The sequence below is a fragment of the Rhipicephalus microplus genome, chromosome 7 (genome assembly GCF_043290135.1).
Source record: "Rhipicephalus microplus isolate Deutch F79 chromosome 7, USDA_Rmic, whole genome shotgun sequence".
Classification (NCBI taxonomy): domain Eukaryota; kingdom Metazoa; phylum Arthropoda; class Arachnida; order Ixodida; family Ixodidae; genus Rhipicephalus; species Rhipicephalus microplus.
In genome coordinates, this window is record NC_134706.1 from 26,208,645 (window position 1) to 26,235,599 (window position 26,955).

Below are 26,955 nucleotides of genomic sequence, written 5' to 3' on the forward strand. Positions count from 1 at the left end.
GACAGGGTGGTCACGTGTTGGAATAAAGTGACATACAATATTTCAGCATACCATAAAGCTCGGTGCAATTGGATGATAGTGCATATCGTAAACACGTGGTGATGATAAAATTTCATGCTTGGCTGTAATAGGACACAGAAACTTCAGCAAAGATCACACCAGGGATGCTGCTCTGTCTTTGGCCATCTTTGTCGTCGTTCCTTGCAGATTGTTTCCTGAAAAAATGTCCGTAGGTCGACTAACAGGTAGGCGGAAATTCGAGCACATCAAGTTACACGTATTAAAATCACTCACTTAATTGTCAGTCAATCACATGCCTCGTCTCGGGTGCCGCCAGCTGTCCGAGAAAGATCACACCAATATTGCTTCGGCACCTCTTCTCATATTTTGTCGTAGTTCTTTACACACTGATGCAGCCAGTGTCCGTAGGATAAGAAATGGGGAGGTAGGACTCCTAGAACACGTAAATTACAGAGGAGGGTGAAAGTCACTGTCCAAGATGTCGGCCAGTCTGATGTACCGCCTCACGTGCCGCCAGCTGTCTGCGTCCAGTTGATCCAGCTGCAAACGTGGGCCCCCTCTCAAGTTTTCTCCGCTGACCGTATGGCAGACGAGGGTCTCTCTTACCACACCCGCTATCTTCATAAATGTGGTCATGTCGGCCAGTCGCCCCATGGCCTGCTGGACAAGTTCAGCTGCCGTCGTCTCATCCACAGAGGCGAATCCGGCTACCGTCCTAACTACACCTTGACCATTGGACACTTGTTCTAATGCCCTGGCGCACCTCTTGCTGACGTTCACGCCCAGGACGAAGTGCGAAGCCTGCACGGCCAGCGCCATGTTGCGTCTTGGGATTCGCTGGACGCTAAGGTATTTAGGACAGTCGTCGACGCGACTGTGGCTGAGCTCCAGTATGGAGTAGTTGCAGGAGAACCACGGTTCCAACTCCCAGAGAAAAGTCTTGAGCGTTGCGCACTCGTTGTCTTCGACGAAAAATCCGAACTCGCATAGAGTGGAGCTGTCCGCTACCGTCGTGGCCAGCAGTTGGATTTCGGGATCGGCGATGCGCATCTTGTGTATCCGCAGCGTCCGAATACTCCTGTTCTGCCCGAGTACGTGCAGGATTGGTTCGAGATTTCCAGGTTCGCTCGTGGGAATTGACAGGTCTAGCCTCCTGAGCGACGTTGTCGTTTTCAGAAATGTAGCGACGTCACCGAACAGCTCCTGAGAGATGTCCACGTTCAGGGAAAGCGAGTTGACCTGGTCGAATCGTGGCAGCGACCGCAGAGCTTCGTCCATCAGCTGTGGTTCGCGAAAGTTGCTCCGGTCCAGGACCACCTTTTTGATCAAGGCGGGGTACTGAACCACGTCGTTGCAGGAGCCCTCCTTGAGGATGTAACCGTGGTCCAGGCGGACGCGATGTTCGGTTTTTGTCTTCCGAATGACATCACAAAAGGGGCCCAGGTCCTCGTTCTGCACGCGGGCAAGCGTAACAGCGCTGAGTAACTTGTTGGCATGAACAGCCTCGCAGAGGGCGAAGCATTGTTGCACCGTGAACGTCGAAACATCGACGGTGAGCTGCTCCAGTGACCGATGCCCTGCAAGGGCCTGAAGGCATCGGGGAAAGCTGTTGGGTGCCTCGGACTCGCGTCTCTTCCACTGATCGCGCGACTTGAAGCTGCCCTGGAAGACTTCAAACCAAGACGTCCCGATGAGCGTGAGTCGCCGCAGCGTCCTGTTCTCACTAAGCAGCTTAGCGACGACTCCAAAGTTCCAACGGCCCAGGAAGAAACCCGCGACGCTCAAGTCCTGTAGCGTCCGGTTTTCACAGACGCCGTCTACGATGGCGCTTAGGGACGGCGGGTGACTTGTACAGCTCTTTCGCACCGTGAGAGACAGCAAGTGGTCGCAGTGCCCTCTGCTCAAGTAGTCTCGGAGCAGGCCACTAGTCTCGTCAGGTTCGGTGATCACGAGGCAAGCGCTGAGCGTTAATTTTATGAGGCTGGAGTTCTTCTTGAGGGCGCTGAAGAGTTTCTCGGCGTTCGGGAATGGCATGTGGATCTCAGTTAGGTCGAGAGACGTCAAAGATGACGTCGTCCGAAAGAAAGTCAGCAGCCTGCCGGAGAGAGGTTTCTGCAGTTTGTCATACGTCCAGGTGAGCTCTCGAAGGTGGCTCAGGGCACCCACGGCATCGCCCAGGTCGTCAACGAGAGGCCGACTGAAGCGATAGACGTCGCGAACCCTGAACGCCCTCAGAGACGAGCCGGCGCTCGTTATGGCGTCCCGTAGCAGGTCTTCGTGACCGCAGAACGTGCGACCTTCGACTTCGACGACGGCGATGCAGCGGTGAGTCGCGAGAATGTCTTGCACGAGTCTCAGGGCTCGCGTTCTCTCCTCCATCTCCAACGCTGTGGCCCGCTCGAGGTTGCTGTCTCTGGTGGCGAGGTCCTCCCGGACGTCTCCGAGGACAGGCGAATGACGGGGGCCGTACTGAGACGTGGCGGCGAGCTCCAGTTTGCTCGACTCCCATGGCGACTCGTACCATGACAGGGACAACCGTCCAGGCAGGATTTCCACTAGTTCGAGTCGCACCACTCTCAAGCGATCGTTGAGCGTTGCCAGCTTGTCAAAGGTGAGGCAAGGACATTCCGGATCTGTGGTGCCTTTGCAGGGATCTACGCAGTCATCGACCGACGTGACCGAAAGAGGCGGCTCTCGTCGACTGGTGCGACAATGGCGGCTGAGTGTTTTCCCCATGATTCAACTGCACTTGTGGTTTTGTGCAGCGCCTATTCACAGGAAAGCTGGTGAGAACCTGCGCATGTAAAAACCAAGAAAGAGCATGACAACACTAAAGGTGCAGATGTGAATGAGGGTGGGTTGTTAAGCTTCCAGAAATGTTTAAAAAATTTCTTTTTGTCTTATGCATCCATATATCGCTTGACAAAACACGTATGACGCGGGGTTAGTTGGTGATATGTTCCAACTTAAGAAAATTGTAGCGTTACCTTTCACGAGGGCAAGATAGGAAGTCCTGTCATGTACTTCTCGTGTCCTCGTGAAATGTAGCGCCACAATTTTGTACGCTAGAACGACGCAGGTCGCGACGCAGGTATAGATATATCTATTTGAAATAATTCAACATCTTAATTACGACTTCGTTAATACACGCACAAAACTCTGTAGGCCGTGATGTAACATTTTGGTAATTTGGGAAAACTGAGCACTACGGTTTCAGCGCTTTGCCTCAAAATGTATGATAACACGTGCGCTAAGCGATATAAATTCCACTGGTGGAATGGCGAGATGGATGCAAGTATCGGTGACGTGGTGTACCCGTCAGCCTGGTTGATCGCTTGGCTTGCTACAAGTACGTGTCGCTGAACTGTGCATGGCAGACAACAGGACTACAAACACGCGAACAGTCACAGATAAGCTCTCATCATTAGCAACAGCAGCTTCTGTGCTCAACTGCGTAACTTACCCGTTGACGCCGTGCAAGTCCGAGACGTTCAAGAGAACGGTGTCCGCTGGTCCGTACGTCGGCTGAGCTTTTCTGGCGTCGTCTTGGTCTTGTTTCCGCACAAACTAGCCGAAGAAGGCACGATTGAGCAGCTACACACAGCTCTTCTACATCTGCCACTTGGGAACAGTAGACTGAGGGCTTCGTACAACCCACAAATGTTCGAACACACACTCTAAGTGCGACATTAGGCCTAACGTTGATGAAAGAGCGCGCAAGAGTCGGTGTACGCTAGGACGTGTGTGTTCAGACTATCGTCGGATTAAACTGCGGGCCGGTTATCGATAGCGGTTAGCAGCGCCAGTTACCGATAGCGGTCAACCTTGGTGTTATTGGTTGCCGATTGTTAGTCATCTCCTTCACCTCACCCCACCTACCCCATTTTTCACTTGGTCATCACTCTTTCCCTGGCAGTTTCTTGAGTTGTAGTCTGGTCGTGACGACTGTATCTCATGCAGCCAGCGGTGCCGATTCTGCTTATCGCCGTCGGCAATCACTGCCAACCCTACGTCCATTTCAGACTGCCCAAAAGAAAGACAGAAAGAAAAGAATATAGAAAGCCACAGGGACCGCCAAAGGCTGCTTGGAACCGATGTTGAACTTGACTGCAAACCGAGGCTGCGATAGCTAAGAATCACCGAATCAGCCTCAGGGCAGTGCATGCGTGCTAGCGACTCCCGTTCTGAGACCTGCACTCCATATCTATTCCTTTCGTTGCGTTATCGCAGCTTGAATAGCGAACTTATCATATCGCTTCTCTTTCTTTTAGGCCGAGTACCTCGAAATACTTCGTTAACTCTTTGGCATCCACCGTCTACAGCGACCGGAAGGATATAACCGAAAAGCGCTTGCCAACAAGCTATCGCTTGATATCCCGCAAGCTGCTGCGGCTGCTGTACGCAGCAGCAACAGAGCACAGCGGCGCCCCGCTCGCCTTGAGTTAGCGTGTTTCCCGCTGGTGTAGAGGCATCGTACACCTATGCAGGCCCGCTGCGAAGCGATCTTTCGGCATCGAATACTGAGCAGGAAAAAGCAATCGCCGAAGTAACGACGGTGGTGGCGGTAGAGTGCGTTCGTCCCGCTGTGCAGAGGCGCGAGATGCCTGGTCACACCGAGGAGTTTGGACCCACGCTTGCAACTCTTCAAGACGTGGAGTGCCTTGAAAACAGTGAGTCGAGATAGATGGCTGTTCGTGTCAACAGTCATTATGTTTCACTTGGCAAAACGTTGACGTGCCGCACAAGCAGGAAGAAAGTACGACAGGATAGGCAGCAGTATACGGTCGGCTCAACTTTATGCTGCCTCCCTTTTAATGCAAGAGCGCCGAGAGCTCTTTTATGCTGAAATTCCGGTCTTGCCGTCGTTGTTTGTGGACGAAAATTATTCTTGAGTGACCGAAAAATTGAGAAAGATGCAAATAAAAAAATCGGCCCGAATCTACATGTTACACTAAATGTCGTCGAAAGACGATAGTCTTGCGTCTGGAGAGAACGAACAAAACGTTTGCTTGATGTTCTGCGCAAGAAAATCGGTGAATAGTATTCTGCAGGCGCTGCGTTAGAGTGCCTCGAGCGTGTGGCGGAGGCGAACGAGCGCATCTAGGCGGTAGGTGTTCTGTGTCTAGGCACGTTAGACACAAGTGTCATCTGGCAGTTATCTTCGAAAACGAAGGCGCGCAGCCCGCAGAGAAAGATGCGCGCCAGTCTCGGAGGTGATAAGGTGTAGAACGCAAAGCGACGGGCAGGTGCCACCACCGTGACGTCGTAGCGAAGCGTTGGAAACACTTTTTTGAGCATCGCGTTGCACTGTGAGCGTAGCGCGATTAAAAGCTACATTGCTTAGAGTTACTTGTGTGTGCCTCTTCTAGTATAAAGGCAGACATTAAAAACATCGAGGCGTTGTTGTGGCGCCTCAGATATGCAGAATAACTGCTTTTTAATTGACAATCGCATAACTATGGACGCTAAACCTTGAGCAATATTGGTGGGCGCTGCGGATGGGGTTGGCCGTTTGGTGCAGTTTGAAATATCGTTAGGGCGGACAAACGTACAGACAGACAAACCAAATTTTTTTTTTGTCGAAGGTCCCCGAAAAAAGACTATCGTCTGTAATAATGAAACAAAAAACTTAAGTTCGAGGGTGCATCTAATCGATGCAGTATACGTGGCAGGGCGACGTTTTACCATTGAGACACGCCAGTGCTTAGCCACGCCACTGCTCGAAACTGCTTTAGAAAAAAATATAGTATACGAATGACAAACAGTGGAAGTTGTCTACTTGACGCATGTAATATTGCTTGGCGGGAAGTGCAGAATCGCGCCAGGCGTCGAAACGCGTGGATTGTGCAATGAGTAGTGGGCCGTTTTCTGAATCGCAAAAATAGAATTGTGGCGTAGTCGGCACTTGCAGTTGTAGTACTTGAAGTAGGCATTCTAATGGAGTGTGAAATTGGTCAATCTCACGCGCACGGTCGCTCATTTCCCCGAGGCCCGGTTGAGGCATGCATGCCCTGAGAACCGAAGCGAGTCTAGCAGGATATGCACGCAAGGCCCCCAATTGCGCCATCGCGTACCACTCTTGGAGGCGAACCGGAAGCGTCCTTCGAGGCTTCTTCTTTCTGCTTGCGCAGCACGTCCAGATTTCAGTAAGAACACAATAGCCTGTAAAGAAGTATCGCTTCACTTGGTGCCTGTCGAAGCCAACAGGGTTTGGCTGTCACGAATAGCTTATAAATAATTGAAAAAAAAAAAAAACAGAACTTCACATGGCAATCTTGAAGCCAAGTGACTAAAAATTTAAGAGAGAAATAGGTCGCGTGAAAGTGAAGCGCTATTATTGGTCGGCTCGTTTAGGTTCTATGTAGGTAGCGGGCGCCTACTCCTGCCCGAGAGGCCCCGCACACTTCTTGGGAGGGGTGCGCCCAGAAGAGGATGGCTTGCCGTGGCTATAGGGGATTCGCACGACACTTTCTCGTGCTTCTTTTTAGGGGCGAAGCTTCTTATAGCGGCACCCGTTCGTACCTCGTAGCCGTACTAGTAGTGTGTAAGAAGTATACCATTTTGACTTCCAAGGTGGTGCCGGTGAGAGATTTCGCCTGTGCGTCGTTGAACAATAAAAGATAGTGCTCAATGTACATGCCAATGGCTGCTAAGGGGGGAATGAGAGACAGGAAGATTCGGCTTTTAGTTTACGCACACGCTGCGAATTTTTTTATTGTTCAACAACGCACAGGAGACAAGAGAGGGTTGCTACGTTATACTCGCTGGGAGTAACCTCCTAGGTTTTAGAAAGGTTTAGCGAGCGTTGGGCCGCAGTGCCATGAATGCAGTGAACTGGTATATACCATGAACTCGAGGTGGTTAAAGATGGGAAGTAGACACGAAGCGCAAGCCGTAAGAAAGTGTGTGTGTGCCAACTCTCGTTTAGTCCTTGGAATGTCCGCTGGATGGCGGTGCTTCTATATGAGGAATATATGATGAAAAGATGCGAGATGGTAGTACTTGGAGTGTTGAATAGGTGGACGAATGGACACACAGACAGATGCATGGACGGACGCACGCATGGCTGCACGGACGGATGGACGCATGGGCGGACGCAGGAGCGGATGCATGAACGAAAGCAGGGACGGACGCACAGATGAACGTGCGGACGCACGAACAGACGCACGGACGGGCGGATGGACGCTCGGGCGGCCACACAGACGCACACATGGACGGACGGATGCTTCGCCCCACTATCCATCATTCACTCCATGGATATGCTGCCATTTTTTTCTTCCTTCATGAACGTACTTATAACGACTGTGATATGAGAAGCGTGTGGGATCTCGGCCGCCGTTTTTCGACATTACGCCTGGCGCTCCTGATTGATATGTGGGGTTTTAACGTCCCACAACTGCCATATGATTATGAGAGACGCCGTATTGGGAGGGCTCCGGAAGTTTTGACTACTTTGGGTTCTTTAATGTGGCTCCAACTCTGAGCGCACGGGTCTACTGCATTCTCTCCTACATCGAGCATGCAGCCACCGGGCGCTCCTATTGGTCTGCGTGGACAAACTGTACCGCACAATAAAACATCGAACGAGTTGGTTTTGACCCCAGATGTGGGAGGGGGCGACTAAAAAAAAAACACGAAAGAATGTGGTATAGGATGGCACTCTCGTCTTCTGTCCTTCTATTGCTGTGTGCCGTGTTAGTCCCGCTGCCTCACGTAAGGAATGTTCCAGGCATATTCAGCCCGGCACTCCCGGTTGTAACAATATTTATGGACGGTTCTGGTTCAAGCTAAGTTTCATTGAGTGGCGAAATCAGCTCGTAACATCAATTAAGAGAGGTAGTAGTTACCTGTCAGAATAAGGAAGCGTAATTGATTGAGTTCACTGAAATGGTGAGCAGCTGGTATCGGGGGGTTGGGGGGGTTACGCACTGCGTGGAGCGGACTTGAACAACACTCTTTTTTTTACCCTTGCCTCTCAGATACGCTTATACAGCTTGCGGAGCACAGTTAACTGAAAAAAAGATACACCTGAGCAGAAGAATGCCTCGGCATTCTTGTGGTCTTTCCTAGCTCCATTACTAGACAGCGAAGTCAAGAATTAGGGTGGACTACAAAGTTTCTTTATGATAACTCGAATATACACAATCACATGACGGTATGTTTATTAAAAAAAACAGCTATTAGGCTCCCTTCCCTACGTTAAACTGCATCGCTGTAGCCGATAGAGCGATTCAGGCTGACAGGGTAAACGCGAACCGCAGCGAAAGATGAAAGATAGTGACCACTATAGGATAGTGTGACGACGAGGGAAGGACAGAGACGATACGACAGGTTTCGTGGTGGCCGCCCACAGTGCCACAGTAGTGAGGATATCCAGTTAACTACTTGGACGAGGACAGAAGGTGACACATACCGCTGCACTATCAGCGGACGTTTGTTGAAACGTGCCTTGCAGCATTTTTACAGCATTTGATAGCGAATCCATTGGTCACTAATTCCCAAAGTGTTTTTTTGTGTGTGTGTGTGGGCATAAACTTTTTCTTTTTTTTCTTAGTAGTATGAAGGGTGTGCTGATGCATGATTGTCCACTTTCATCGGTGGCCACGGCTTTTAAAAGTTCGTGCGTTAGCTTGTCTTTGCGTCTCGCTGACATGCAGACGTCGTGCAGTATGACCCGTGTACTCAGGTTTGGGTGCTCGTTAAAGAACCCCAAGTGGTCAAAATTTCCGGAGCCCTCCACTACGGCGTCTTTCATAATCAAATAGTGGTTTTTGGACGTTAAACCCCACAAATCAATCAATCAATCGTGCAGTATGACAGTGCACTTGCATTTGCGCTTGTGAAAGGCGAGATGTCCAACATCGGTTTTCTCTAATGATGCGGGTTTTCCCGCATGCTTCGTTGTCATATATCGCCGAGGCATCTGCCCGTTCGTCCTACCTATCTTTGGCCGCGTGATAGTTGAATAATATAAATGAACCCGGTTAAACACGGTCTGTATTTTTTTTCTTCGTGATCTATGCTACGTTGATTTCTTGCACGGATATCATTTTCCGGGCCCACTTCTGTAGAAGCCGCAGTATAGCGCACGCCGTTTTGCGCCGGTTGTTGTGGAACGCTGTCAGGCAGTTGTGGAACGCTGTCACGCGCTGCCTTCGGTGGTCTCCTGGTCAGCGGGGTATAACCACGCTACGCTCTGTATGCGATGGCTGATGTGGAATCCGGGCTGCGCAAAGTTGTGTGCTCAGGGTCACGATACTCGCGGTGTGTGCGCTTCCCGGTGTAAACTGCGTACCTACATGCCACTTTCAGCCGGTTGTTTCTGAATAACGATTGACGTGACTGGTGGAAGAGCCCCGTCTTCCACTGCTTCTAAACGAGGTTGCTGAGCAGGGACAACGTCGCCGTCGCCAGAATTCAGAGGTGCGCGTCGGCGAAGCAGACGCATTTCGCCTCAACTTATCACAAAATCAAAATGCCTCAGAGGCAGTGTCGTTCTATGATTGATTGATATGTGGGGTTTAACGTCCCAAAACCACTATATGATTATGAGAGACGCCGTAGTGGAGGGCTCCGGAAATTGACCACATGGGGTTCTTTAACGTGCTCCCAAATCTGAGCACACGGGCCTACAACATTTCCGCCTCCATCGGAAATGCAGCCGCCGCAGCCGGAATTTGAACTCGCGACCTGCGGGTCAGCAGCCAAATACCTTAGCCAATAGACCACCGCGGTGGCGCTGTGTCGTTCTATGAGTGATTTGTTTTATTTCACAACAGTACTGCTGACCTCATTTCATATCACCCATGGAAGAACACATCCTGAAATGCCGTTGCGAAAAAAAAAGTTTTTTACGTATACATTATCGACATGGATACCGTTTGCGTTAAACAATGCGCCATGCCAACGCTTAAAATGAAAAAAAGAAAGGCGAGAAACCACTGATTTACTATATCAATCAAGACAGAGGTTCTGAAGTAGAGCAGTTTAAAAAAAACACACAAAAAGTTCTTCATCAGGGGCTGCTGCTGGAACTGAAGTTTCAGCAAGCGGTCTCCGACTTTGCTTCCTCGAACAAGAAACCAGTTGTCGAAACGTCGGCTTCAGCCACACCCCACAGAGTTTTCACACCATGTAAACCAAGGTTGTTTACGATTCGATATAGTGGTGTCGTAAACGTTGTGCGAATAAGTTAAGCATAATTAACGAAAAAAAATATACGTCGACATAAATGGAACCGCTGATGTAGATCTGAGTAGCTATTGACAAATCTGAGTGCGAAACAAATATGCGCACTGTAACGTTCAAGCGGAGTCCTATCAGTGTAATAACATCGCAGATAAGTCCATCGAAAACACGCGGATGGCTCGCGTGTCAAGCAAATCGCGTGCAGTCCGGGTTTGTAGAACAGTCCACTGTCGCTGCGGTTCAGTCTGGGGGTCTCTGTGGACGAATCGCGTCGGCGCTGAGGCCGGAGATCTTCTTCAGGACGTGGGACCCTGCAACAGAACCGATTAAGCCGTCATAAAAGAGCAGAATTGTCACTCAAGGTTTTTTTTTTGTTTTTGCATGTGCGTACGCAAATGTGCGCTGTTTCTTGTGGATGCTTGATCGAAACCGCGGGAATGGTTCAGTTGTACGTCATCTAACAGTTTGTTTATCGGGAAACAAGAACAACAAGAACAACAAGAACAACAACAACAACAACAACAACAACAACAACAACAACAACAAGGAGGAGGAGGAGGAGGAGGGGAAGGAGGAGGAGAAGGAGAAGGAGGAGAATGAGAAGGAGGAGAAGGAGGAGAAGGAGGAGAAGGAGAAGGAGAAGAAGGAGAAGGAGAAGAAGAAGAAGAAGAACGTGGCTTTACGCTTCGAAGACACATCATTATGCAGTGGAGGGCTGCGGAAATTTCGACGATCCGGTGTTCTTTTAATGGGCACTAACACCGCAGTGCACACGCACGGACCTTAACCATTTGCTTCCAGCGAAATGCGACCGCCGCTATGGTAATGGAACCAGCGACCTACAACAGGTCAGCAACTGTGCACGTTTAGCTCAGATCCACCGCGGCGGACTTAATCACGAAGCAGCAAAGGGAGAATAACGCTCTAAGATATCTTCCGATGTTAACGGACAAAAAGTTCGTTCAGGTCGGAAGCTCGGACTCCGGGACAATGGTCCGGCAAAGTGCTCTTCGTTAGGCTACTTATTCTTAAAACTAAAATCATTTGAAGCTACTACCTTGCCGCGTTTCCTTGCATTAATCTCCAGTCAGTTTCTACCAGGAGTTCCCCATCCAGCCGTGGGCTACACGCATGCAGGCCAACGTAATAGACAGGGCTCGTTACTTCACTGCCCGTGACTAGCAATGTCTTCTCACTCACCCCTTATTGCGAAAGTTCAAAACGACGCCTTCCTCTTTATATCGAAACGCAAGGCAATATCAAGCCCATAGCTAAGAAGGGTGCCCTAAGCTGCCTCCTCTTCTCGCCAAACTTCTATGGAGGTGTTTTTCAAAGCCATCAAGTGCTCCTCCTCCCCTTCTTACCGAAAAAAAAGTCCTGGCTACGGGCTTCGTCAATACAGTACCATGAGAACACAGTCGGGAGACGTACTAGATTGGGCCGGTGTATCACGTGACCTGGTTGCATTCGGCCTCGCTAGCTGCGCCGGTGTAGTTTAGCGCGATGAAGTCTCGCAGCCTGGTCAGGAAGGCGACGCGGTCGTACGGCCCGTCGATGCCCATCTTGGCGCACGGATGCTGAATCGAGTCGAAGTCGACGTCGTAGGCGGCGATGCCGAAGCTCAGGTTCAGGTAGTTCCGCTTCAGGTCACAGAACTGCGCGAATGTCGCTATCTTGTGTAGTAATGTCGAAGGTAATTCTTGCGCAAGCACACCAGGACAAAGAGGAGAAACACAAACGGTCCGAATCTAACAACCATGGTTCACTTCTTTGAAAACGTTTACGTAAAAACCCTTAGAACTGCGCAATCTGGTGAAAAAAAAAAAACCTAATGAGCAGCACACATGAAACAACTTGTGATCACATGCTCAATGAACGAGAGGAGCGAAGTCTCTGTCAAGTAAGGTAACCGATGGGAGGGTGGCCAACACACTTTTGTTTTAAATGAGAAGCATTTTAGAGTCGCCCCTACTGAAAAATCCGGTCTCGACGGTGGCGTCGACATCCCCCTCTACGCATGCTCGCACCTCGTGTCGCATGCTTGCGTCTCGTCCCAACTGTTGCCCCCCACCCCCCGCGCCTGTCGTGCCTCACAAGGCTGATGCAGGCAGCGATTATGTGTGGTCAGGCTTTAACATGAAAATGTAAGCTTGGCCCGCAGAACCGCGGTCTGCCTACCCTTCTTTCGCGAAAGACCGTCGTACTAGCTGGTTTGCGCTTCAGCCGTAAGTACGCATGCTTTCTAAGCTGATGCAAATACCAAGCAAAATCACGAGTTGAAGGTAAGTCGGTATTGCCAAAAAACGAGGGTGAGACCTTTCGAGGTGAAAGCCCGAGTTGCATAGATCCGACATGACAGGAGCCGCACGGCTAAACTGTAGGGGGGGGGGGGGAGTGGTCTTAAAGAGACAAGATAAAAAGTAAAGAGAAAAAAAAATCAGCGAATTCCAACTGACAAAAAAAATGGCAGATACTACGTACAGAGGGAATCGATAATATGTGAAGCACGAATTAGGAAGGCTTATATGTCACTTTAAAATCAGCACAACGTTGCGACACAGTGGTAGACTATGCCGTACATGATTTCTATGTCATGATTATCATGTTTGCACGTGCCATTTACCTTCGCATTCTATTCGCGTCACCTAACACAAAATTTGGCATTAGTGTAGCTAGCGAAACGGCCTAGAGCGTGCTATGAGAGTAGCATGTATACTCCAGTTTTACATGACCCACATGCCATGATTATCATGTTTGAACGTGTCATTAACGTTCGTGGTCAATTCACGCCCCGTAATACTAAATTTGCTATATGTGAATCTTGCGAAATGGCGGCGAGCGCATGATTAAGAGTCCGATACACTTCGACGTAACGTTGGCGCGCGCACACGCTAGGCGCAACGACGCTACGCAAGCAAAACCCGAGCACTCAATAGTCTGACGCCAGGCGAGACCGCGGCGCGACCAGTATTCGTCGGCGCGGCCCAGTGGCTACCGGTGCGAAACGCAACGTGCTGCATTTCGGGCCGATGACGCCACCCAGACAGCACCGCGTCTGCCTCTCTTTGTGACGGAGGGACGCCGGGCGCTTTCTAACGCGCATGCGTCAAAGCAACGCAGCGCGACGCGCGCTGGCGAGGATATTGCAGGAAGATCGGCATCTGGCGTGGCATCGCCGGTGTTGGTTGGTTGGTTGCGAAACCTTATCGTGGTCCTGCAAGGCGCGCGTCAGCGCACAGCGGGCAACTCCCACGTCGGGACTGTCAGGCCAAGCCTATCGGCCGCTCCGCGGGCCTGCTGGACGGCCCCAAGTTGATCGGCCAGGAGGGAGCTACGTAGGGCCGCCTCCCACCTGACCGATGTAGTGTCGGGGTTAGTGTACATTGCCTTGCTCTCCGAGCATGTGCGCCAGCGTGGATTCATCCCCACATGCGGGGCAAGCGTCACTGCGGGAACACGTCAGGATAAATAGCGTGAAGGGATCTCAGGCTAGGGTACGTGTCGGTCTGCAGTAGTCTGAGCGTAAGGGCCTGTGGCCTATCGCCGGTGTGGCACGATGAAATGAATACCAGCATGCACGCGCGCCGGGTCACGTCGAAGTGTATTGGCCCCATGAGTGTGGCATGTAGTCATGTTCTTACATAACATGAATCTCATGATTGTCATGTTTGCACCACTCACATACCATCGTCATGCATTCACGTGACGCAATACCGAATTTGGCATATGTGAAGACAGCGAAACGGTGTCGAGGAGGGCATCGTGAGTTTGGCATGTAGTCATGTTGTTACATGACACTGATGTCATTATCATGTTCGGACGTGTCATTTACATATTTCATCTGTTCGCGTCACGTAATACCGAATTTGGTACATGTGAAGATAGCGGAACGGTCGCAAGCGCATCGTGAGCATGGAATTTAGTCATGTAGTTACATGACAAGCATCTCATAATTATCATGTTTGCACCAGTCACATAGCTTCGCCATCCATTCACGTCCCGTAATACCAAATTTGGTCGTTGTTTATCTAACGAAACGGCGACAAACACATCATTAGTGTGGCACGTAGTCATGTTTTTACATGACAGGCATCTCATGACTATCATGTTTGCACCAGTCACATACCTTCATTATCTATTCACGCCCCATAATTCCAAAATTGGTAATGGCGAAGCTATCGAAAATGCCGCGAGCGCATCATGAGCGTGGCATGTAATCATGCTGTGGCATGACACGCATGTCATGATATTTATGTTAGGGTCTGTCGCTTGTGTTCACCATGCAGTAATAACATACCATACCAGTTTTGCAACATTTCACGTGAACGAAACCACCGTAAGGGCCGGAAGACCATGAAATGTAAATCATGACATTCATGACATACATGGCATGATTGTCATGCTATGACTAGACATTTATGCTCGTCATATAGCCATGTTACGACATACCAATTTTGGTATCGATAGCAATATGGAAACGGCAAGGAGAGCTAACAGTCGTAGGCGGATATAGAGATGGATAGATGCATAGATGGACAGATAGGTGGGTAGATAGATAGACAGATACGCTCAAAGTCGCCGAAGTTCGCTAAGAAATGCTTCGCATTTAAAACGGTATTACAAATCATGATTATTGTCAGCAGGCACGACACACAGATTGCAACTTACAAACATTAATTACAAGCAGGAACCCCATGTAGGTCAGAGTATTTGATTATGTGAGTTGCGAAACTTTCCATAGGCTCCGTGTATTGAAATCCGAACACGTCATTGCCCCCCCTCCCCATCGCGGGATGGATGGATGGATGAATGGATATGGCTGTAGCCTTTAGATCGGGCGGTGGCTAGCGCCACCAAGCCGTAATACTTAATGAACCAAAAACTAGATTTATTTTTTTCCTTTAAATAGTGAGGTTGAGGATTCGTACTTCGCAGTAAAGTGCTTAATTTTCACTCGTGCCTTGACTTTAACTGCCAATCAGATAAACTCCTTCTAGTTAATTCTACCCTACTAATGTCGATTTTGCCCTCCCTGTCCCTAAGCTGCAGTGCTTTGAATAACTCTGCGCCATCATCATGAACTATAGGGTGAAGCCCTTTACAGACCATCATCGAGTTTTCGGCAGCTTTTTCTTCCTCTCCACACACACTGCATACCGTGTCTATCCCTTCGCATTTGGCCCGATATGTCTATGTTCGCAATACTCCCGTCCTGGTCTCAAACAGTAGAGAACTACCCCGAGTATTATCCTATATCCTTTCATTGGGAATTACCTGCTTAAAGGTTCGATAGATCTCTAGTGCGGACTTCTTAATCATGCCAATTCTCCACATATCGGTCTCGGCTTCCTTCACCTTTTTCTTAACCGATAATTCTTTTTGGTTTGGCCCCCTGCTGTTTTCTAAGTATTTACCAGTCAATTTCCTGGTTCGCTTCCTGTATTTTGTATCGACATTTTTTATGTACAAGTAGCTGAATACCTTCCTAGCCCAACTCTCCTCCCCCATTTCTCTTAATCGCTTCTCAAATTTTATCTTGCTGTTAGCTTCCCTGCCCTCAAATGATGTCCATCCCATATCACCTTGTACTCCCTGATTTGGTGTATTCCAGTGAGCTCCTAAGGCAAGCCTACCTATTCCGCGTTGCTTAGATTCTAATCTTGCTTGAACTTCTGATCTCACGCAAAAGACCTCATTGTCGAACCTCAGAGCAGGAACCATGACCCCTTTCCATATTCCTCTAACAACATCATACCTATTGTAATTCCACAGTGCCCTATTTTTCATCACTGATGCATTCCTGTTATAGTCGTTACGTATATTCCGTGTTCCATTAGGTACTCGGTTCCATTGCTTATCCATACGCCCAGATATTTGTATTTATCTGTTATTTATAGCGTGACATCCTGTATCCTGAGCTCAATACCTTCATTATCATTAAAAATTATGACTGTTGGTTTTTCCTTACTGAATCTGAAATCTAACCTATCTCCCTCATTACCGCAGATGTCCATCAATCTCTGCAAATCTTCCTTCTTGTCAGTCATTAGTACTATATCATCTGCGTACATCAATGCTGGGTAGTGCCTGTTCAATGAGTTTTCCTTGTTTGACGAAAGAGAGGTTGAAGACAAGTCCACTTCTCTCTAATTTGGCCTCTCATCCTTGTAGGCACATAATGAATAACAAGGGTGACAGAGGACGCCCTGCCTAAGCCCCCGTTTTACCTCTGTGGGCTTGAATACCTGTTTTTCTCACGTTATAACTACCTTGTTACTTATAGATATCCTTTAAAAGGTTAGTGACTCCATCTTCTTCTACAACTAGTGTGTCCAGTATTTCCTACAAGTTTTGGCGACGCAAAGCGGTGCTTTTGTGTGTGGTGCAGAGAGCGCATGCGCCCGCACGAGAAAGTTATCTTCGAGAGGAAGGACGATAATAAAAAGTCAGTTGTTGTTTGGGACGCGAGTTGTTCACTTGCGCAACTCTGCCAAGCGACGCGTCTCAACATTGGTGACCCGGGGTCGGAATACAGACACAGCGACCGGAGTGTCGAACCAGCCGCCATATGGATTCAACGTCCACGACCGACGCCCCTCCGACAGTCTCCTCAGTCGACGGTAAGCTGCCCCCTTTTTGGACTGCGGACCCCGCACTTTGGTTTATACAAGTGGAATCTCAGTTCGCAGCCAGACGAATCACCGCAGACCTTACGAAATACCACTACGTAGTCAGCAATCTGCCGCCCACCATAGCCAGTGAAATCAGGGATCTGTTGCTCGCACCACCTGTCGAAAACGCATATGCAACGCTAAAGGAAACCCTTATTCGCCGAGTTACGCCCTCCGAACGACAACGACTGCAGCAATTGCTTCGCGGCACGGAACTCGGCGACTGTACTCCTAGTCAGCTTTTGCGGCACATGCAACAGTTGCTTGGCGGAACATCAAACACGATAGATGGAGTATTGCTCCAAGAATTTTTTTGCAAAAGTTGCCTTCAGGCGTCCGCATGGTCATCGCGGCCTCAGAGCATAAGAATTTAACCACAGCCGCCGAACTTGCTGACAAACTGGTAGCAATGACACCGCCCACACCCATGGCTGCCGTGCAAGCGCAACAGCCTCTAAACGAACTTCAAGAGATGCGTGAGGAGATTGCTTGACTTGCCGAAACAGTATCAGCTTTGCACGCTAGCAGGAGGGCGCAAACAATAACCGAGCCTAACACGCCGCTATCGCAAGAGCAGCACGAGCATATCTGCTGGTATCATCGGAGGTTCGGAAGTAGGGCGCGTAAATGTGTCCCACCGTGCGCGCACTCGGGAAACAGCCGCGGCAGGCACTGAGGGCGACCAGTGCTACTACGCTGCCTCCAAATCGTCCCTCAGTATTTTTTATTACCGACCGCAACAACGGAGTACGTTTCTTAGTGGACACAGGCGCCGAGGTGAGCGTTATACCGGCGTCACAAGCTGAAACAAAGAAACCTAGTACATCGCCCTTGCAAGCTGTCAATAACACGGTGATAACAACATATGGCCATCGTTCACTGTCGCTGAACTTCAGTTTCGGCAGAACGTTTAGCTGGGTGTTCATAGCTGCTGATGTCAAATTCGCCATACTAGGCGCAGACTTTCTCCAGTTCTTCGGTCTGTTGGTCGACGTCCGCAACAAACGGCTTCAAGATCCCGTTTCTCGGGGAGCGGTACAAGGCACGCCGTGTTGGCACCCCCCTATCAGCCCGGCCTTGCTTAGTCCGGCTGGAGAAGCGTACTTCACCGCAATACTACAAGAGTTCCCAGAGCTGACACGACAGCCACAGGCATTTCCAGAAGTAAAGCACGGCGTCCTGCATCACATCGAAACCACAGGCCCACCGGTCTATGCGCGACCACGGCGCCTGTCACCCGAGAAGCTGTGGTTGGCTCGACAGGCGTTTGCCCACATGATGGAACTCAGGATAGTACGTCCTTCATCCAGCCCATATGCGTCACCTCTTCACATGGTCCCAAAATCAACAGACGGTGATTCGCGCCCTTGCGGGGACTATCGAGCGCTGAACCGGGTAACCGTGCCGGACCGTTACCCAGTCCCGCACATTTATGACATGACCTCCTTCCTACATGGTGCTACCATTTTCTCTAAAATAGATCTAGTGTGAGCATATCATCAGATACCCGTAGCACCGGAGGATATCCCCAAGACCGCAATAACAACGCCGTTCGGAATGTTCGAAATCCTACGCATGCCTTTCGGCTTACGCAATGCCGGCCAAACTTTTCAACGGTTTATGGATGACGTTGTCCGTGGCCTCGACTTTTGCAAGGTATACCTCGATGATCTTCTGATTGCTAGCAGCACTCCTGAAGAACACGAGTGGCATCTGCACTACGTACTTCAGCGACTGACAGAGAATGGCATCGTTATCAATACGGCAAAGTGCGTGTTTGGGGTACCGACACTATCATTTTTGGGCCACAGCATTTCAAGTGCCGGAGTACAGCCCCAGAAGGACAAGGTGGAAGCAGTACGGCAGTTTCCACAGCCGAAAAACTTCCGCCAGCTTCGAGAGTTCCTGGGACTCGTGAATTTCTACCGTAGGTTTATCCCGAAAGGCGCCAACATCCTTCACCCTCTCCACAGCCTACTCGCGGCATCTGGATCTAAGGCAACTGCCATTCAGTGGAACGACCAATCCACACAAGCATTCCGGATGATAAAGGAAGCTCTCGCAAATGCTACCATGCTCACGTACCCGCAGCTGGGTGCTCCTCAGTGCGTCATGGTGGACGCCTTCGATGCAGCGATTGGAGCCGTGTTGCAGCAGAGGGTGAGCGGAGTGTGGCGACCAATTTCCTTCTTCTCCAGAAAACTGAGCCCGTCCGAACGAAGGTACAGCACCTTCGGTAGGGAACTCCTGACCACATAAGCGGCTATCCGGCATTTCCGACAATATGTGGAAGGACAAGAATTTTTTGTGCTCACGGATCACAAGCCACTCACCTACGCATTGCGCGCGAACTCCGATTCTGGTGCGCACGTGGCACGGGAGCTCCGCCAAATGTCGTACATCGCAGAATTCACGACAGATATACGCTATGTTAGTGACACGGATTATGCTGCTGCCGACGCTCTTTCGCGCGGTCCAGTGAATGCCATCAGCCTGCTGAGCGGCGTGGACTTCACCACACTTACGACGGCTCAACGCAGTGATGGAGAATTGAAGCATCTACTGACGTCTTCAACCAGCGCCTTGAAGCTGCAATGGTTGGCAGAACCCACAGGATCCGTATGCTGCGACATGTCTACAGGCAAGGCCGGACCGTTAGTCCCCTCGAACCTCCGTCGCAGCATTTTTGACTTGCTGCACAGCCTGGCGCATCCCGGGATTCGAGCCACGCAACGGCTATGCACAGCGAGGTTCGTGTGGCCAGGAATAAACCGGGATGTCCGATACTGGACACGAGAGTGCATCGCATGCCAGCGCTCCAAAGTTCAGCGACATACTGTGACCCCCTTAATATCCTTCCCTCTGCCGGACTGTCGATTTGCCCATGCGCATGTTAACATTGTGGGACCAATGCCGTTGTGCCAGGGGCAAAGCTACTTGCTAACCTGCATCGATCGCTTCACGCGATGGCCGGAGGCCGTGCCCATTCCAGACATGACTGCTGATACCGTCGCCCGCGCAATTATCTTCCACTGGGTGGCCCGCTTCAAAGTGCCGGCAACCGTGACTACGGATCGCGGAACACAGTTTGAGTCCGCTATGTTCGCAAGCGTCACCCGGCTCTTGGGTACTCACCGCATCAGAACAACTGCCTACCATCCGATAAGCAACGGTATAGTGGAAATGTTCCATCGCCATCTGAAGACGAGCCTGACGGCTACAGCGAGTCACAGTTGGGTAGAGGCACTGCCGTTTGTTCTGTTGGGCGCTAGGACGGCTCTGAAAGCAGATATTGGATGCTGCTCCGCTGAACTGCTGTACGGAACAACGCTTCGCCTCCCAGGGGAGTTTTTCACTACCAGTAAGGACGAAAACGTGTACGCGAACGTGGACTACGCCGTGCGACTGCGAGAGATCATGAGCAAGCTACGCGCTGTTCCTCCGCGTCCGCCCGCAGCACGGCCAGTCTACGTGTACCGGGAACTCTCCTCCTGCTCTCACGTGTTTGTGAGGCACGACGCCGTACAGCCTCCACTCCGGCCCCCGTACGACGGGCCTTTCAAGGTGCTGCGACGGGCAGACAAGCACATTACAATCGACAGAGGTGGTCGTCACGACGTGGTTTCTCTAGACCGCGTAAAATCAGCACACGTGGACTCCGACAGCGAAGCACCGGCACCACCTCGAGCTCCATCTTCGCAGGCACCCCCGGCAGACCACGTAGCGCAGCCCCAACACGTCCTCAAACGGTTTACGCGGAGTGGACGGTGTACGAGACCCCCGGTGCGCATGAACTTATGAACCGCAGTGGGTCGTCCGAGTGCGGCCGTTGTGCGCGCACTCACTAAGTGGGGAGTACTGTGGCGACGCAAAGCGGTGCTTCGGTGTGCGGTGCAGAGAGCGCATGCGCCCGCACGAGAAAGTTATCTTCGAGAGGAAGGGTAATAATAAAAAGTCAGTTGTTGTTTGGGACGCGAGTTGTTCACTTGCGCAGCTCTGCCGAGCGACGCGTCTCAACAAAGTCCTCTTGAACCATGCTATCGTACGCTCCCTTGATATCCAAAAATGCTAGCCACAGGGGGCCTGTGCTCCTTTTCTGCTATTTCGATGCACTGCGTCAGTGAGAACAGATTGTCTTCCAACCTCCTGTGTTTCCGAAACCCATTCTGCAGTTCCCCCAGCACCCCCTCATCTTCTATCCATGCCTGCAGTCTTTCCTTTATAATCTGCATCGCCAGCCTGTAGACCACTGATGTCACAGTTATAGGACGGTAGTTGTTTATGTCAGCTTTGTCCCCCTTTCCTTTATAGATCATGCTTATCCTGCTAAGTGTCTATCTATTGGGAACTTCTCCATCGATTCTTATTTTGCTCACTGCCTCTCTCAAAGCCTGCTTAGACTTCGGACCTAATGTCTTTATTAGCGCAATTGGAATGCCATCTGGGCCTGTTGATGTACTACTAGGAACCCTTTTCTCAGCCCTTTCCCACTCTCGTTGTGAAAATGGAGCCATTGCGCCACTTGATTCATCCTTGTCTATCGTGGTGCATAAAGTACTTCTTTGTTGAAACTTTTCTGTCACCCTTGTTCTTATATATTCAATAGCTTCGTCCCCTTCTAGCCTGGCACCTTGGGCTGTAGTTATAAAACTCTGCTCTAGGCTCGTCTCATTTCTTAGGGAGTTTAGATGGTTCCAAAATTTCGCTGCTGCCTTTCTATCTTTTTATGTACTTCTGCCAGCCACTGAGCACCCTTTCTTCTAATATTTTCATTGATCAGAAGGGATGCAGCCCTTCTACAGCTTAGAAAGGTTTCCCATTTACTTTCCACATTATCTGTCGGTTCACCCCACTGCTTAGCATGTCTGTGTTCCCTAGAGGCTTCCTGACGTTTCGCTATGGCTCTCCTAACTTCCTCATCCCACCAACTTTTGGGTTTGTGTCTTCTTTTCCGGGGTGACTTGTTACGCGTCTTAGCAAGCTCTAGCTCAAAGAGTCTAATTAGATTCATGTATGTCCACACTGTCTTATTATCCTCCGTGATTACTTTCTCAATTTGTTTAGTGGCTATTTCAATTTGCCTTTCTGAATAAAAATTTTTCTGTAGTCTCCTTGTCTCCTTCTCTTGTCTCCTTCTCACTTTCACTCCTTTTCCAAAACTTAGCTTGATACGTTTGTGATCGCCATCCAGACTTCTGGAGCCACCTTCATCTATGTGCATTCCCCTGAGCTTATCATATATCCAATGTGACATCAGTGCATAATCTATCGTCGACTGCAGCCTTCCTACCTCCCATGTTATTTGCCCTTCACACTTCTCGGTACTGTTGCAAATGATCAAATCAAGCCTTTCACACATATCCATGATAATTTTGCCTGTCGGGTCGGTATACCCATCTATATCTTCTATGTGCGCATGCATTTTTCCTAGTATAATTATCTCGCACTCTCTTCCTAACTCCTGAATATCCTTTGATATACACTCTACCATTGCCTGGTTTTCCTCTCTGGCCTCTCTGGGAATTACAATATTCCCACGCGTAATCCGCAGTGTAAGGAGGTTCTTCCACGTCCCTGAGATGTGTTTCTACAAAACCGTATACCATCGGCCTCTCCTCCCTTAGCTGTTCTTCTCTCTATTGCCATTTCAGCCTGTTCTTACCGCCACGCATGTAATATACCGTATGTCTGAAATAGCTCGGCGCTCGTGGCTACGTTTATTTCTGCCCCGGACTCTACCTATCTTAGTTACTGGTGCCACTTTGGAATCGTATCTGTCCATACCACCTGTCGAAGAGTCTCCCTGGTTGTTGTCCCCGTTACTAGCCATCCTGCACCCCGAAGGGCCCGCTTGCCCCCCCCCCCCCCCCCCCAAAAAAAAGCAACTGCGCGTCCTGCAAGTCACCAACCCTCCTCATGACCTAGCCACCCATCGAAGTGAATTCTGTCTCGTTGAAAACCACCCCACCTATGCACCTCTCTCTTTATTTCCACCACCTCAAAGCTTTTCTCTCGACTCATCCGCCATATCTCTCGGTTTGCGTTGACAACCGCTCTTTGCAGGTTGCTATCATGCACCGGTACCTCCAGTATTGTGCACTTCGCTACCTGTACCTCAGGAGAAGTGGCGCGCATCTCATCGACGCCTTTCGCTAGTGTAGTTGCTAGTCCTGTTGTATCTTAAGTTAAGACATCGTTTAAACCGCCTGAATTTATCACGAGGTTTCGTCTATCAGCTGTAGTTTCGAGTTTTGTGCTCACTTGCCTCATGACTGCTTCCAGCTTGCGTCCTGGGAACGCCCCTACTGCAGCCCTCTTGTCACCTCTTACCCTCTCATTGATGGCTTCTGTGCAACGATTTAAATTCGAGTCCCCGGCGATTATCACATGCTCTGACTTTTCAGCTGGAGCGTCCTCCACCTGGGGGTTACTTTCACCTGTGATGCCGGCTGCTCTGTCCCCTCCCAGCCCCACCACTACTTCGCTGAAGCTGGACCTTGCGACAATTGAACCGGCTGAACCTGTTTTTTCCAAACTTGCTTGCTCTTTCTCCTCCGCCGTTCTGGTTGCTGGTTCCCTACTGTTCTCTCCGTTGGCCGCTCCTCTGTTCACCTTGGCTAGTGCTTCCTTGGTGGACTTCAGCATTTCTCCTATTGCCCTCGTTTTCTCTTGCATTGTCGCCAACACAGTCTCTAGCTTGGTGATTCTCATCAGCAGTCCACTCTGGGCAACCATCATTTTCACCATTTTTTCCTCGACCTCACATTGCCTACTCTTCACTTCAGCCTCTTCTCCATCCGCTTCTACACTTGGGTCCACTGTCAAACCCACCCATAATCCTGAACACTTTACAGTCTTTTAATCATGTCTTTCTGACACCTATTGTCCCTATGACTTGTCTCGCTCGATAATTACAAAACTCGAGCCTTGCCCTACGATAAAGGGAAAGTCTAAGTGCTACTACAAAAATTTCCGTGTTCAATGTACGCGCACCTCCCCCGCGGAATGGTAAAAACAAAAAAAAACAAAAAAATCAAACACACACACGCACAAACTAATAAATACCTGGTGACTGACCCCCGAAAATGCCGTACAATAAAATAAGTGCTACAAAAATTTTAACTGCTGCCTTATATTTATAAAGACAAGCTCAAAACATGCAAAACCACTTATCTGCGCAGTCGATCGGGAGCACTCAAAAAACACGTCCATCCACCGTTACAGTCCGAACCGAACCCAGGAAGGTGATTATAGCACCACCTGTTCTTCCGCACGCCCACTATTGAACGCATTATTTGTGTTTTGTTTTGCAGCTACCAGGTGGCGCGAACTCCACTTGCTCCCGAAAAATTGTGCCAACTGCGTATCCTGATTTGGAACGCAGTTTCGTAACTCGTATAAATAAGTAAACCTGGTTTGGGCCATACCTTTAGAGAGGGAGAGTGACGAGGGGAGGCAGACAGTCTGACGTCATACCAGGGGTCCCGTATAACTGCCACGCGGGCCGCAGGCCACCGGCCCCTAACTTAAAACGTTACCTTTACCTTGACAGAGGAGAGTTGCAGCTACAGTGCTTCAGTAGACTTTACATTGTATGGAAGTGAGGTATGTCTTCTTCTTTAGTCGCACAGCCCTGGCGCCCCCTTTGATATGAGACAGATTTAGGCAAAAGTTTGTCCTCTATCGTATTCGTTAAACGCAATCCCTTTGCCTGCGTATACATAAACCTACAGCGTGCATGGAAAAAGCAACTGAATCAATCTGTACTTGCCTTATGACTTCTAGAGTGCCGACCTCAATCGGTACATACCTTGTTTTTGATGCCTCTTTTGCCATCGAAGACCAAGAAGACTTCTTGGCTAAAGCCGTAGGTGAATCCAGCGAAGAGTGTGGCGTTGTACTTGTATTCTGTTGCCATCTCAGAGTAACGAAGTCCATTTGGGCAACCCTTTAATATAGGAAAGAACACTCAGCACCTCGTTGAGAATCAGTGACGAAGAAGGGTTGAACAGGGAGAATGCGCTTGGAATATAAGAAATTGCAATGAAATTAAGCAACGTAGCTGTGAGACGTTAGACGCAGAGCCGTCCTTTTACCCCGGCCAGAGAACACCATATGTGGACCAAACGTAATCGCAATGTGCATCGGTTATCGCCTGTAGTCAGGCTGCAATAATCCTGGAGCGAGCCTAAGTGCGGAAGGCTGTGCTGAAGCCAAAATAAGCAGTCGGGTTTCGCAGAGCTGTGTTCGGCAAGTGTGGATGCTGTGAGCGAGGCCGACGCTTGGGCTAAGGTCACCACCTCACGGTGTGTTCAGGCTTTGACGAAATTACACTTCTTTTGGAAGCTCGCCTAATAAGACGGACACTTAGCAACGACACATTGCAGGAGCTGACTGTGGAGGCCTCCGTAATGATGCATTGGCTCTCTTTACGGGTCTCGAAAGGCAACACCGCCTCGCCGACAAGAGCATTGTGAGAGGAAGGTGTGCGATGGGCATGACTGCAGCGCCATCTATATCGTTCGCGGCTGCTGCTGCTGTCGCGGACTCAAAAGTCAAGCATAACTCGGCTCCCAGGGTCAAAGGTTTTCTTGGCGATCTCATCAAGCGCATTTTGTTTTTTTACATTTTCCTGATGGAAGTACGTCACTGGAGTCTTGGTGGACTCCGGCTTAATACACTTTCGTGTTTAAACTATTTTGCGAGAACACAGGACACAGCGCTCTTCTGAATTATTATTCGCGAACCAACTATAATTGGTGACAACCCATTAAAAAAATAGCTCCACCCAAAGAAACGCGGCGTGCCTGCCACTTCAACTACGAAAGACAACTGTGCTAGCTGGTTTCCGCTCGAACCATTAGAGATATTTTGCGGTCAATGTTGGCAATACGCATGGTATTTGTTGCACGTTCGTCATTACTACCGAAAGTATGACGTTTGTCTTAGCAGGGTCTTCGAAGAAGTTCAACCAGGGGGGTTCAAGCTGTCGACCAGCAGCTTGTGACAAACGTACGTTAGTTGGTAAAGAGAAATACCTGCTACGCTTGGCATGACGTCATGTTATCAGACGGAGATTTTCTGCAAGTTCTATGCAAGAGGGACAGCGATGGCCGTGGGTGGAGCTGAGATTTCTAGATCAGGTTGTAACGCGAAAGTAGTGTAATCACTGTGACACGAAAGAGGCCTACATCAGCTGGCTTGAAGTCCTGCGAGCGGTTGGGTGAGATGCAGCCCTCGAAGAGTCGGTAGTTTGACCTTTTAAAGAAGTCGCGGGGCCTGTACAAGCGACCCTTCATGGTGATGCCAACGGCCATGGACGTGAAGACCTGCTGGTCTTCCAGGTATTGCAGCAAAGCCAGGGAGTCGTTCTAGCGAGGGCGAAACGAAAAATTGGGAATTGCAAACAATGAACGGTGTGAGTATTTTCAGATTAGAAGGGCTCAACTACAAATATTTGTTCGCGTGACCTGCAATTGTTGTCAATCGTTCCATAGCAAAGGATGGATTCGCTATGAGGTATATTAGTGTGAAATAAAGCCCTTTTAGCGTGCACAGAAGGAGCAATTTTTTTGTAGACTGTGACCACAAAGCTGAGTTGCCATTGGGTGGACTTTAGAGGAAGCCAGTACTGTATATGTTCAATTAGTATATTCTGTAAAAAAATAGATACGTAAGTTTAACAGTAGCCAGAAAATATTCATGGCGCCAACTGGCAATTTTCGTCGCCAAATGGGTACGAAAATTGGCCAACTTGGCGCAAGAAAACCATCAACGGCAACACTGAGTGGTAGTGCAAAGGCTGACGTCACTACCTTGACAGTGCGTTTCTGGGGGGTCAAACATAATTACCACAAGCGGCAGTGAATTATGGTGGGGCCCGAGGAGCATTTGGACAAGTGTGTGTAAGAGCTTTTACATCTCTTTCCACGCAAGGGTCCCCGTGCTCTGCAAGTGGCTCGGGTATGTGTGAGTCTCTGGCAGCCGATGCCAGAGATGCTATTTAACATAACCATTGCTCGGGTTTTACTTCACAAAACCACGGCGTTCTATGAGGGACGACGAAGTGGAGGGC

General features: G+C 49.7%; 2 protein-coding genes across 2 annotated transcripts; both read right to left on the minus strand.

The window, feature by feature from the left end:
- Positions 1–320: 320 nt before the first annotated feature.
- Positions 321–3,622, minus strand: LOC142767359 (uncharacterized). Its single transcript, XM_075868862.1, has 2 exons — positions 3,485–3,622; positions 321–2,815 (listed from the first exon to the last, which is right to left on the minus strand). Exon 2 carries the CDS (start codon positions 2,755–2,757, stop codon positions 469–471), a length of 2,289 nt encoding a protein of 762 aa, XP_075724977.1. The 5' UTR covers positions 2,758–2,815; positions 3,485–3,622; the 3' UTR covers positions 321–468.
- An 8,008-nt stretch (positions 3,623–11,630) lies between these two features.
- Positions 11,631–24,897, minus strand: LOC142766880 (uncharacterized). The gene is made up of 2 exons (XM_075868083.1): positions 24,691–24,897; positions 11,631–11,864 (listed from the first exon to the last, which is right to left on the minus strand). The coding sequence occupies exons 1-2, from the start codon at positions 24,796–24,798 to the stop codon at positions 11,658–11,660; spliced, it is 315 nt and encodes a 104-aa protein (XP_075724198.1). The 5' UTR covers positions 24,799–24,897; the 3' UTR covers positions 11,631–11,657.
- Positions 24,898–26,955: the final 2,058 nt, after the last annotated feature.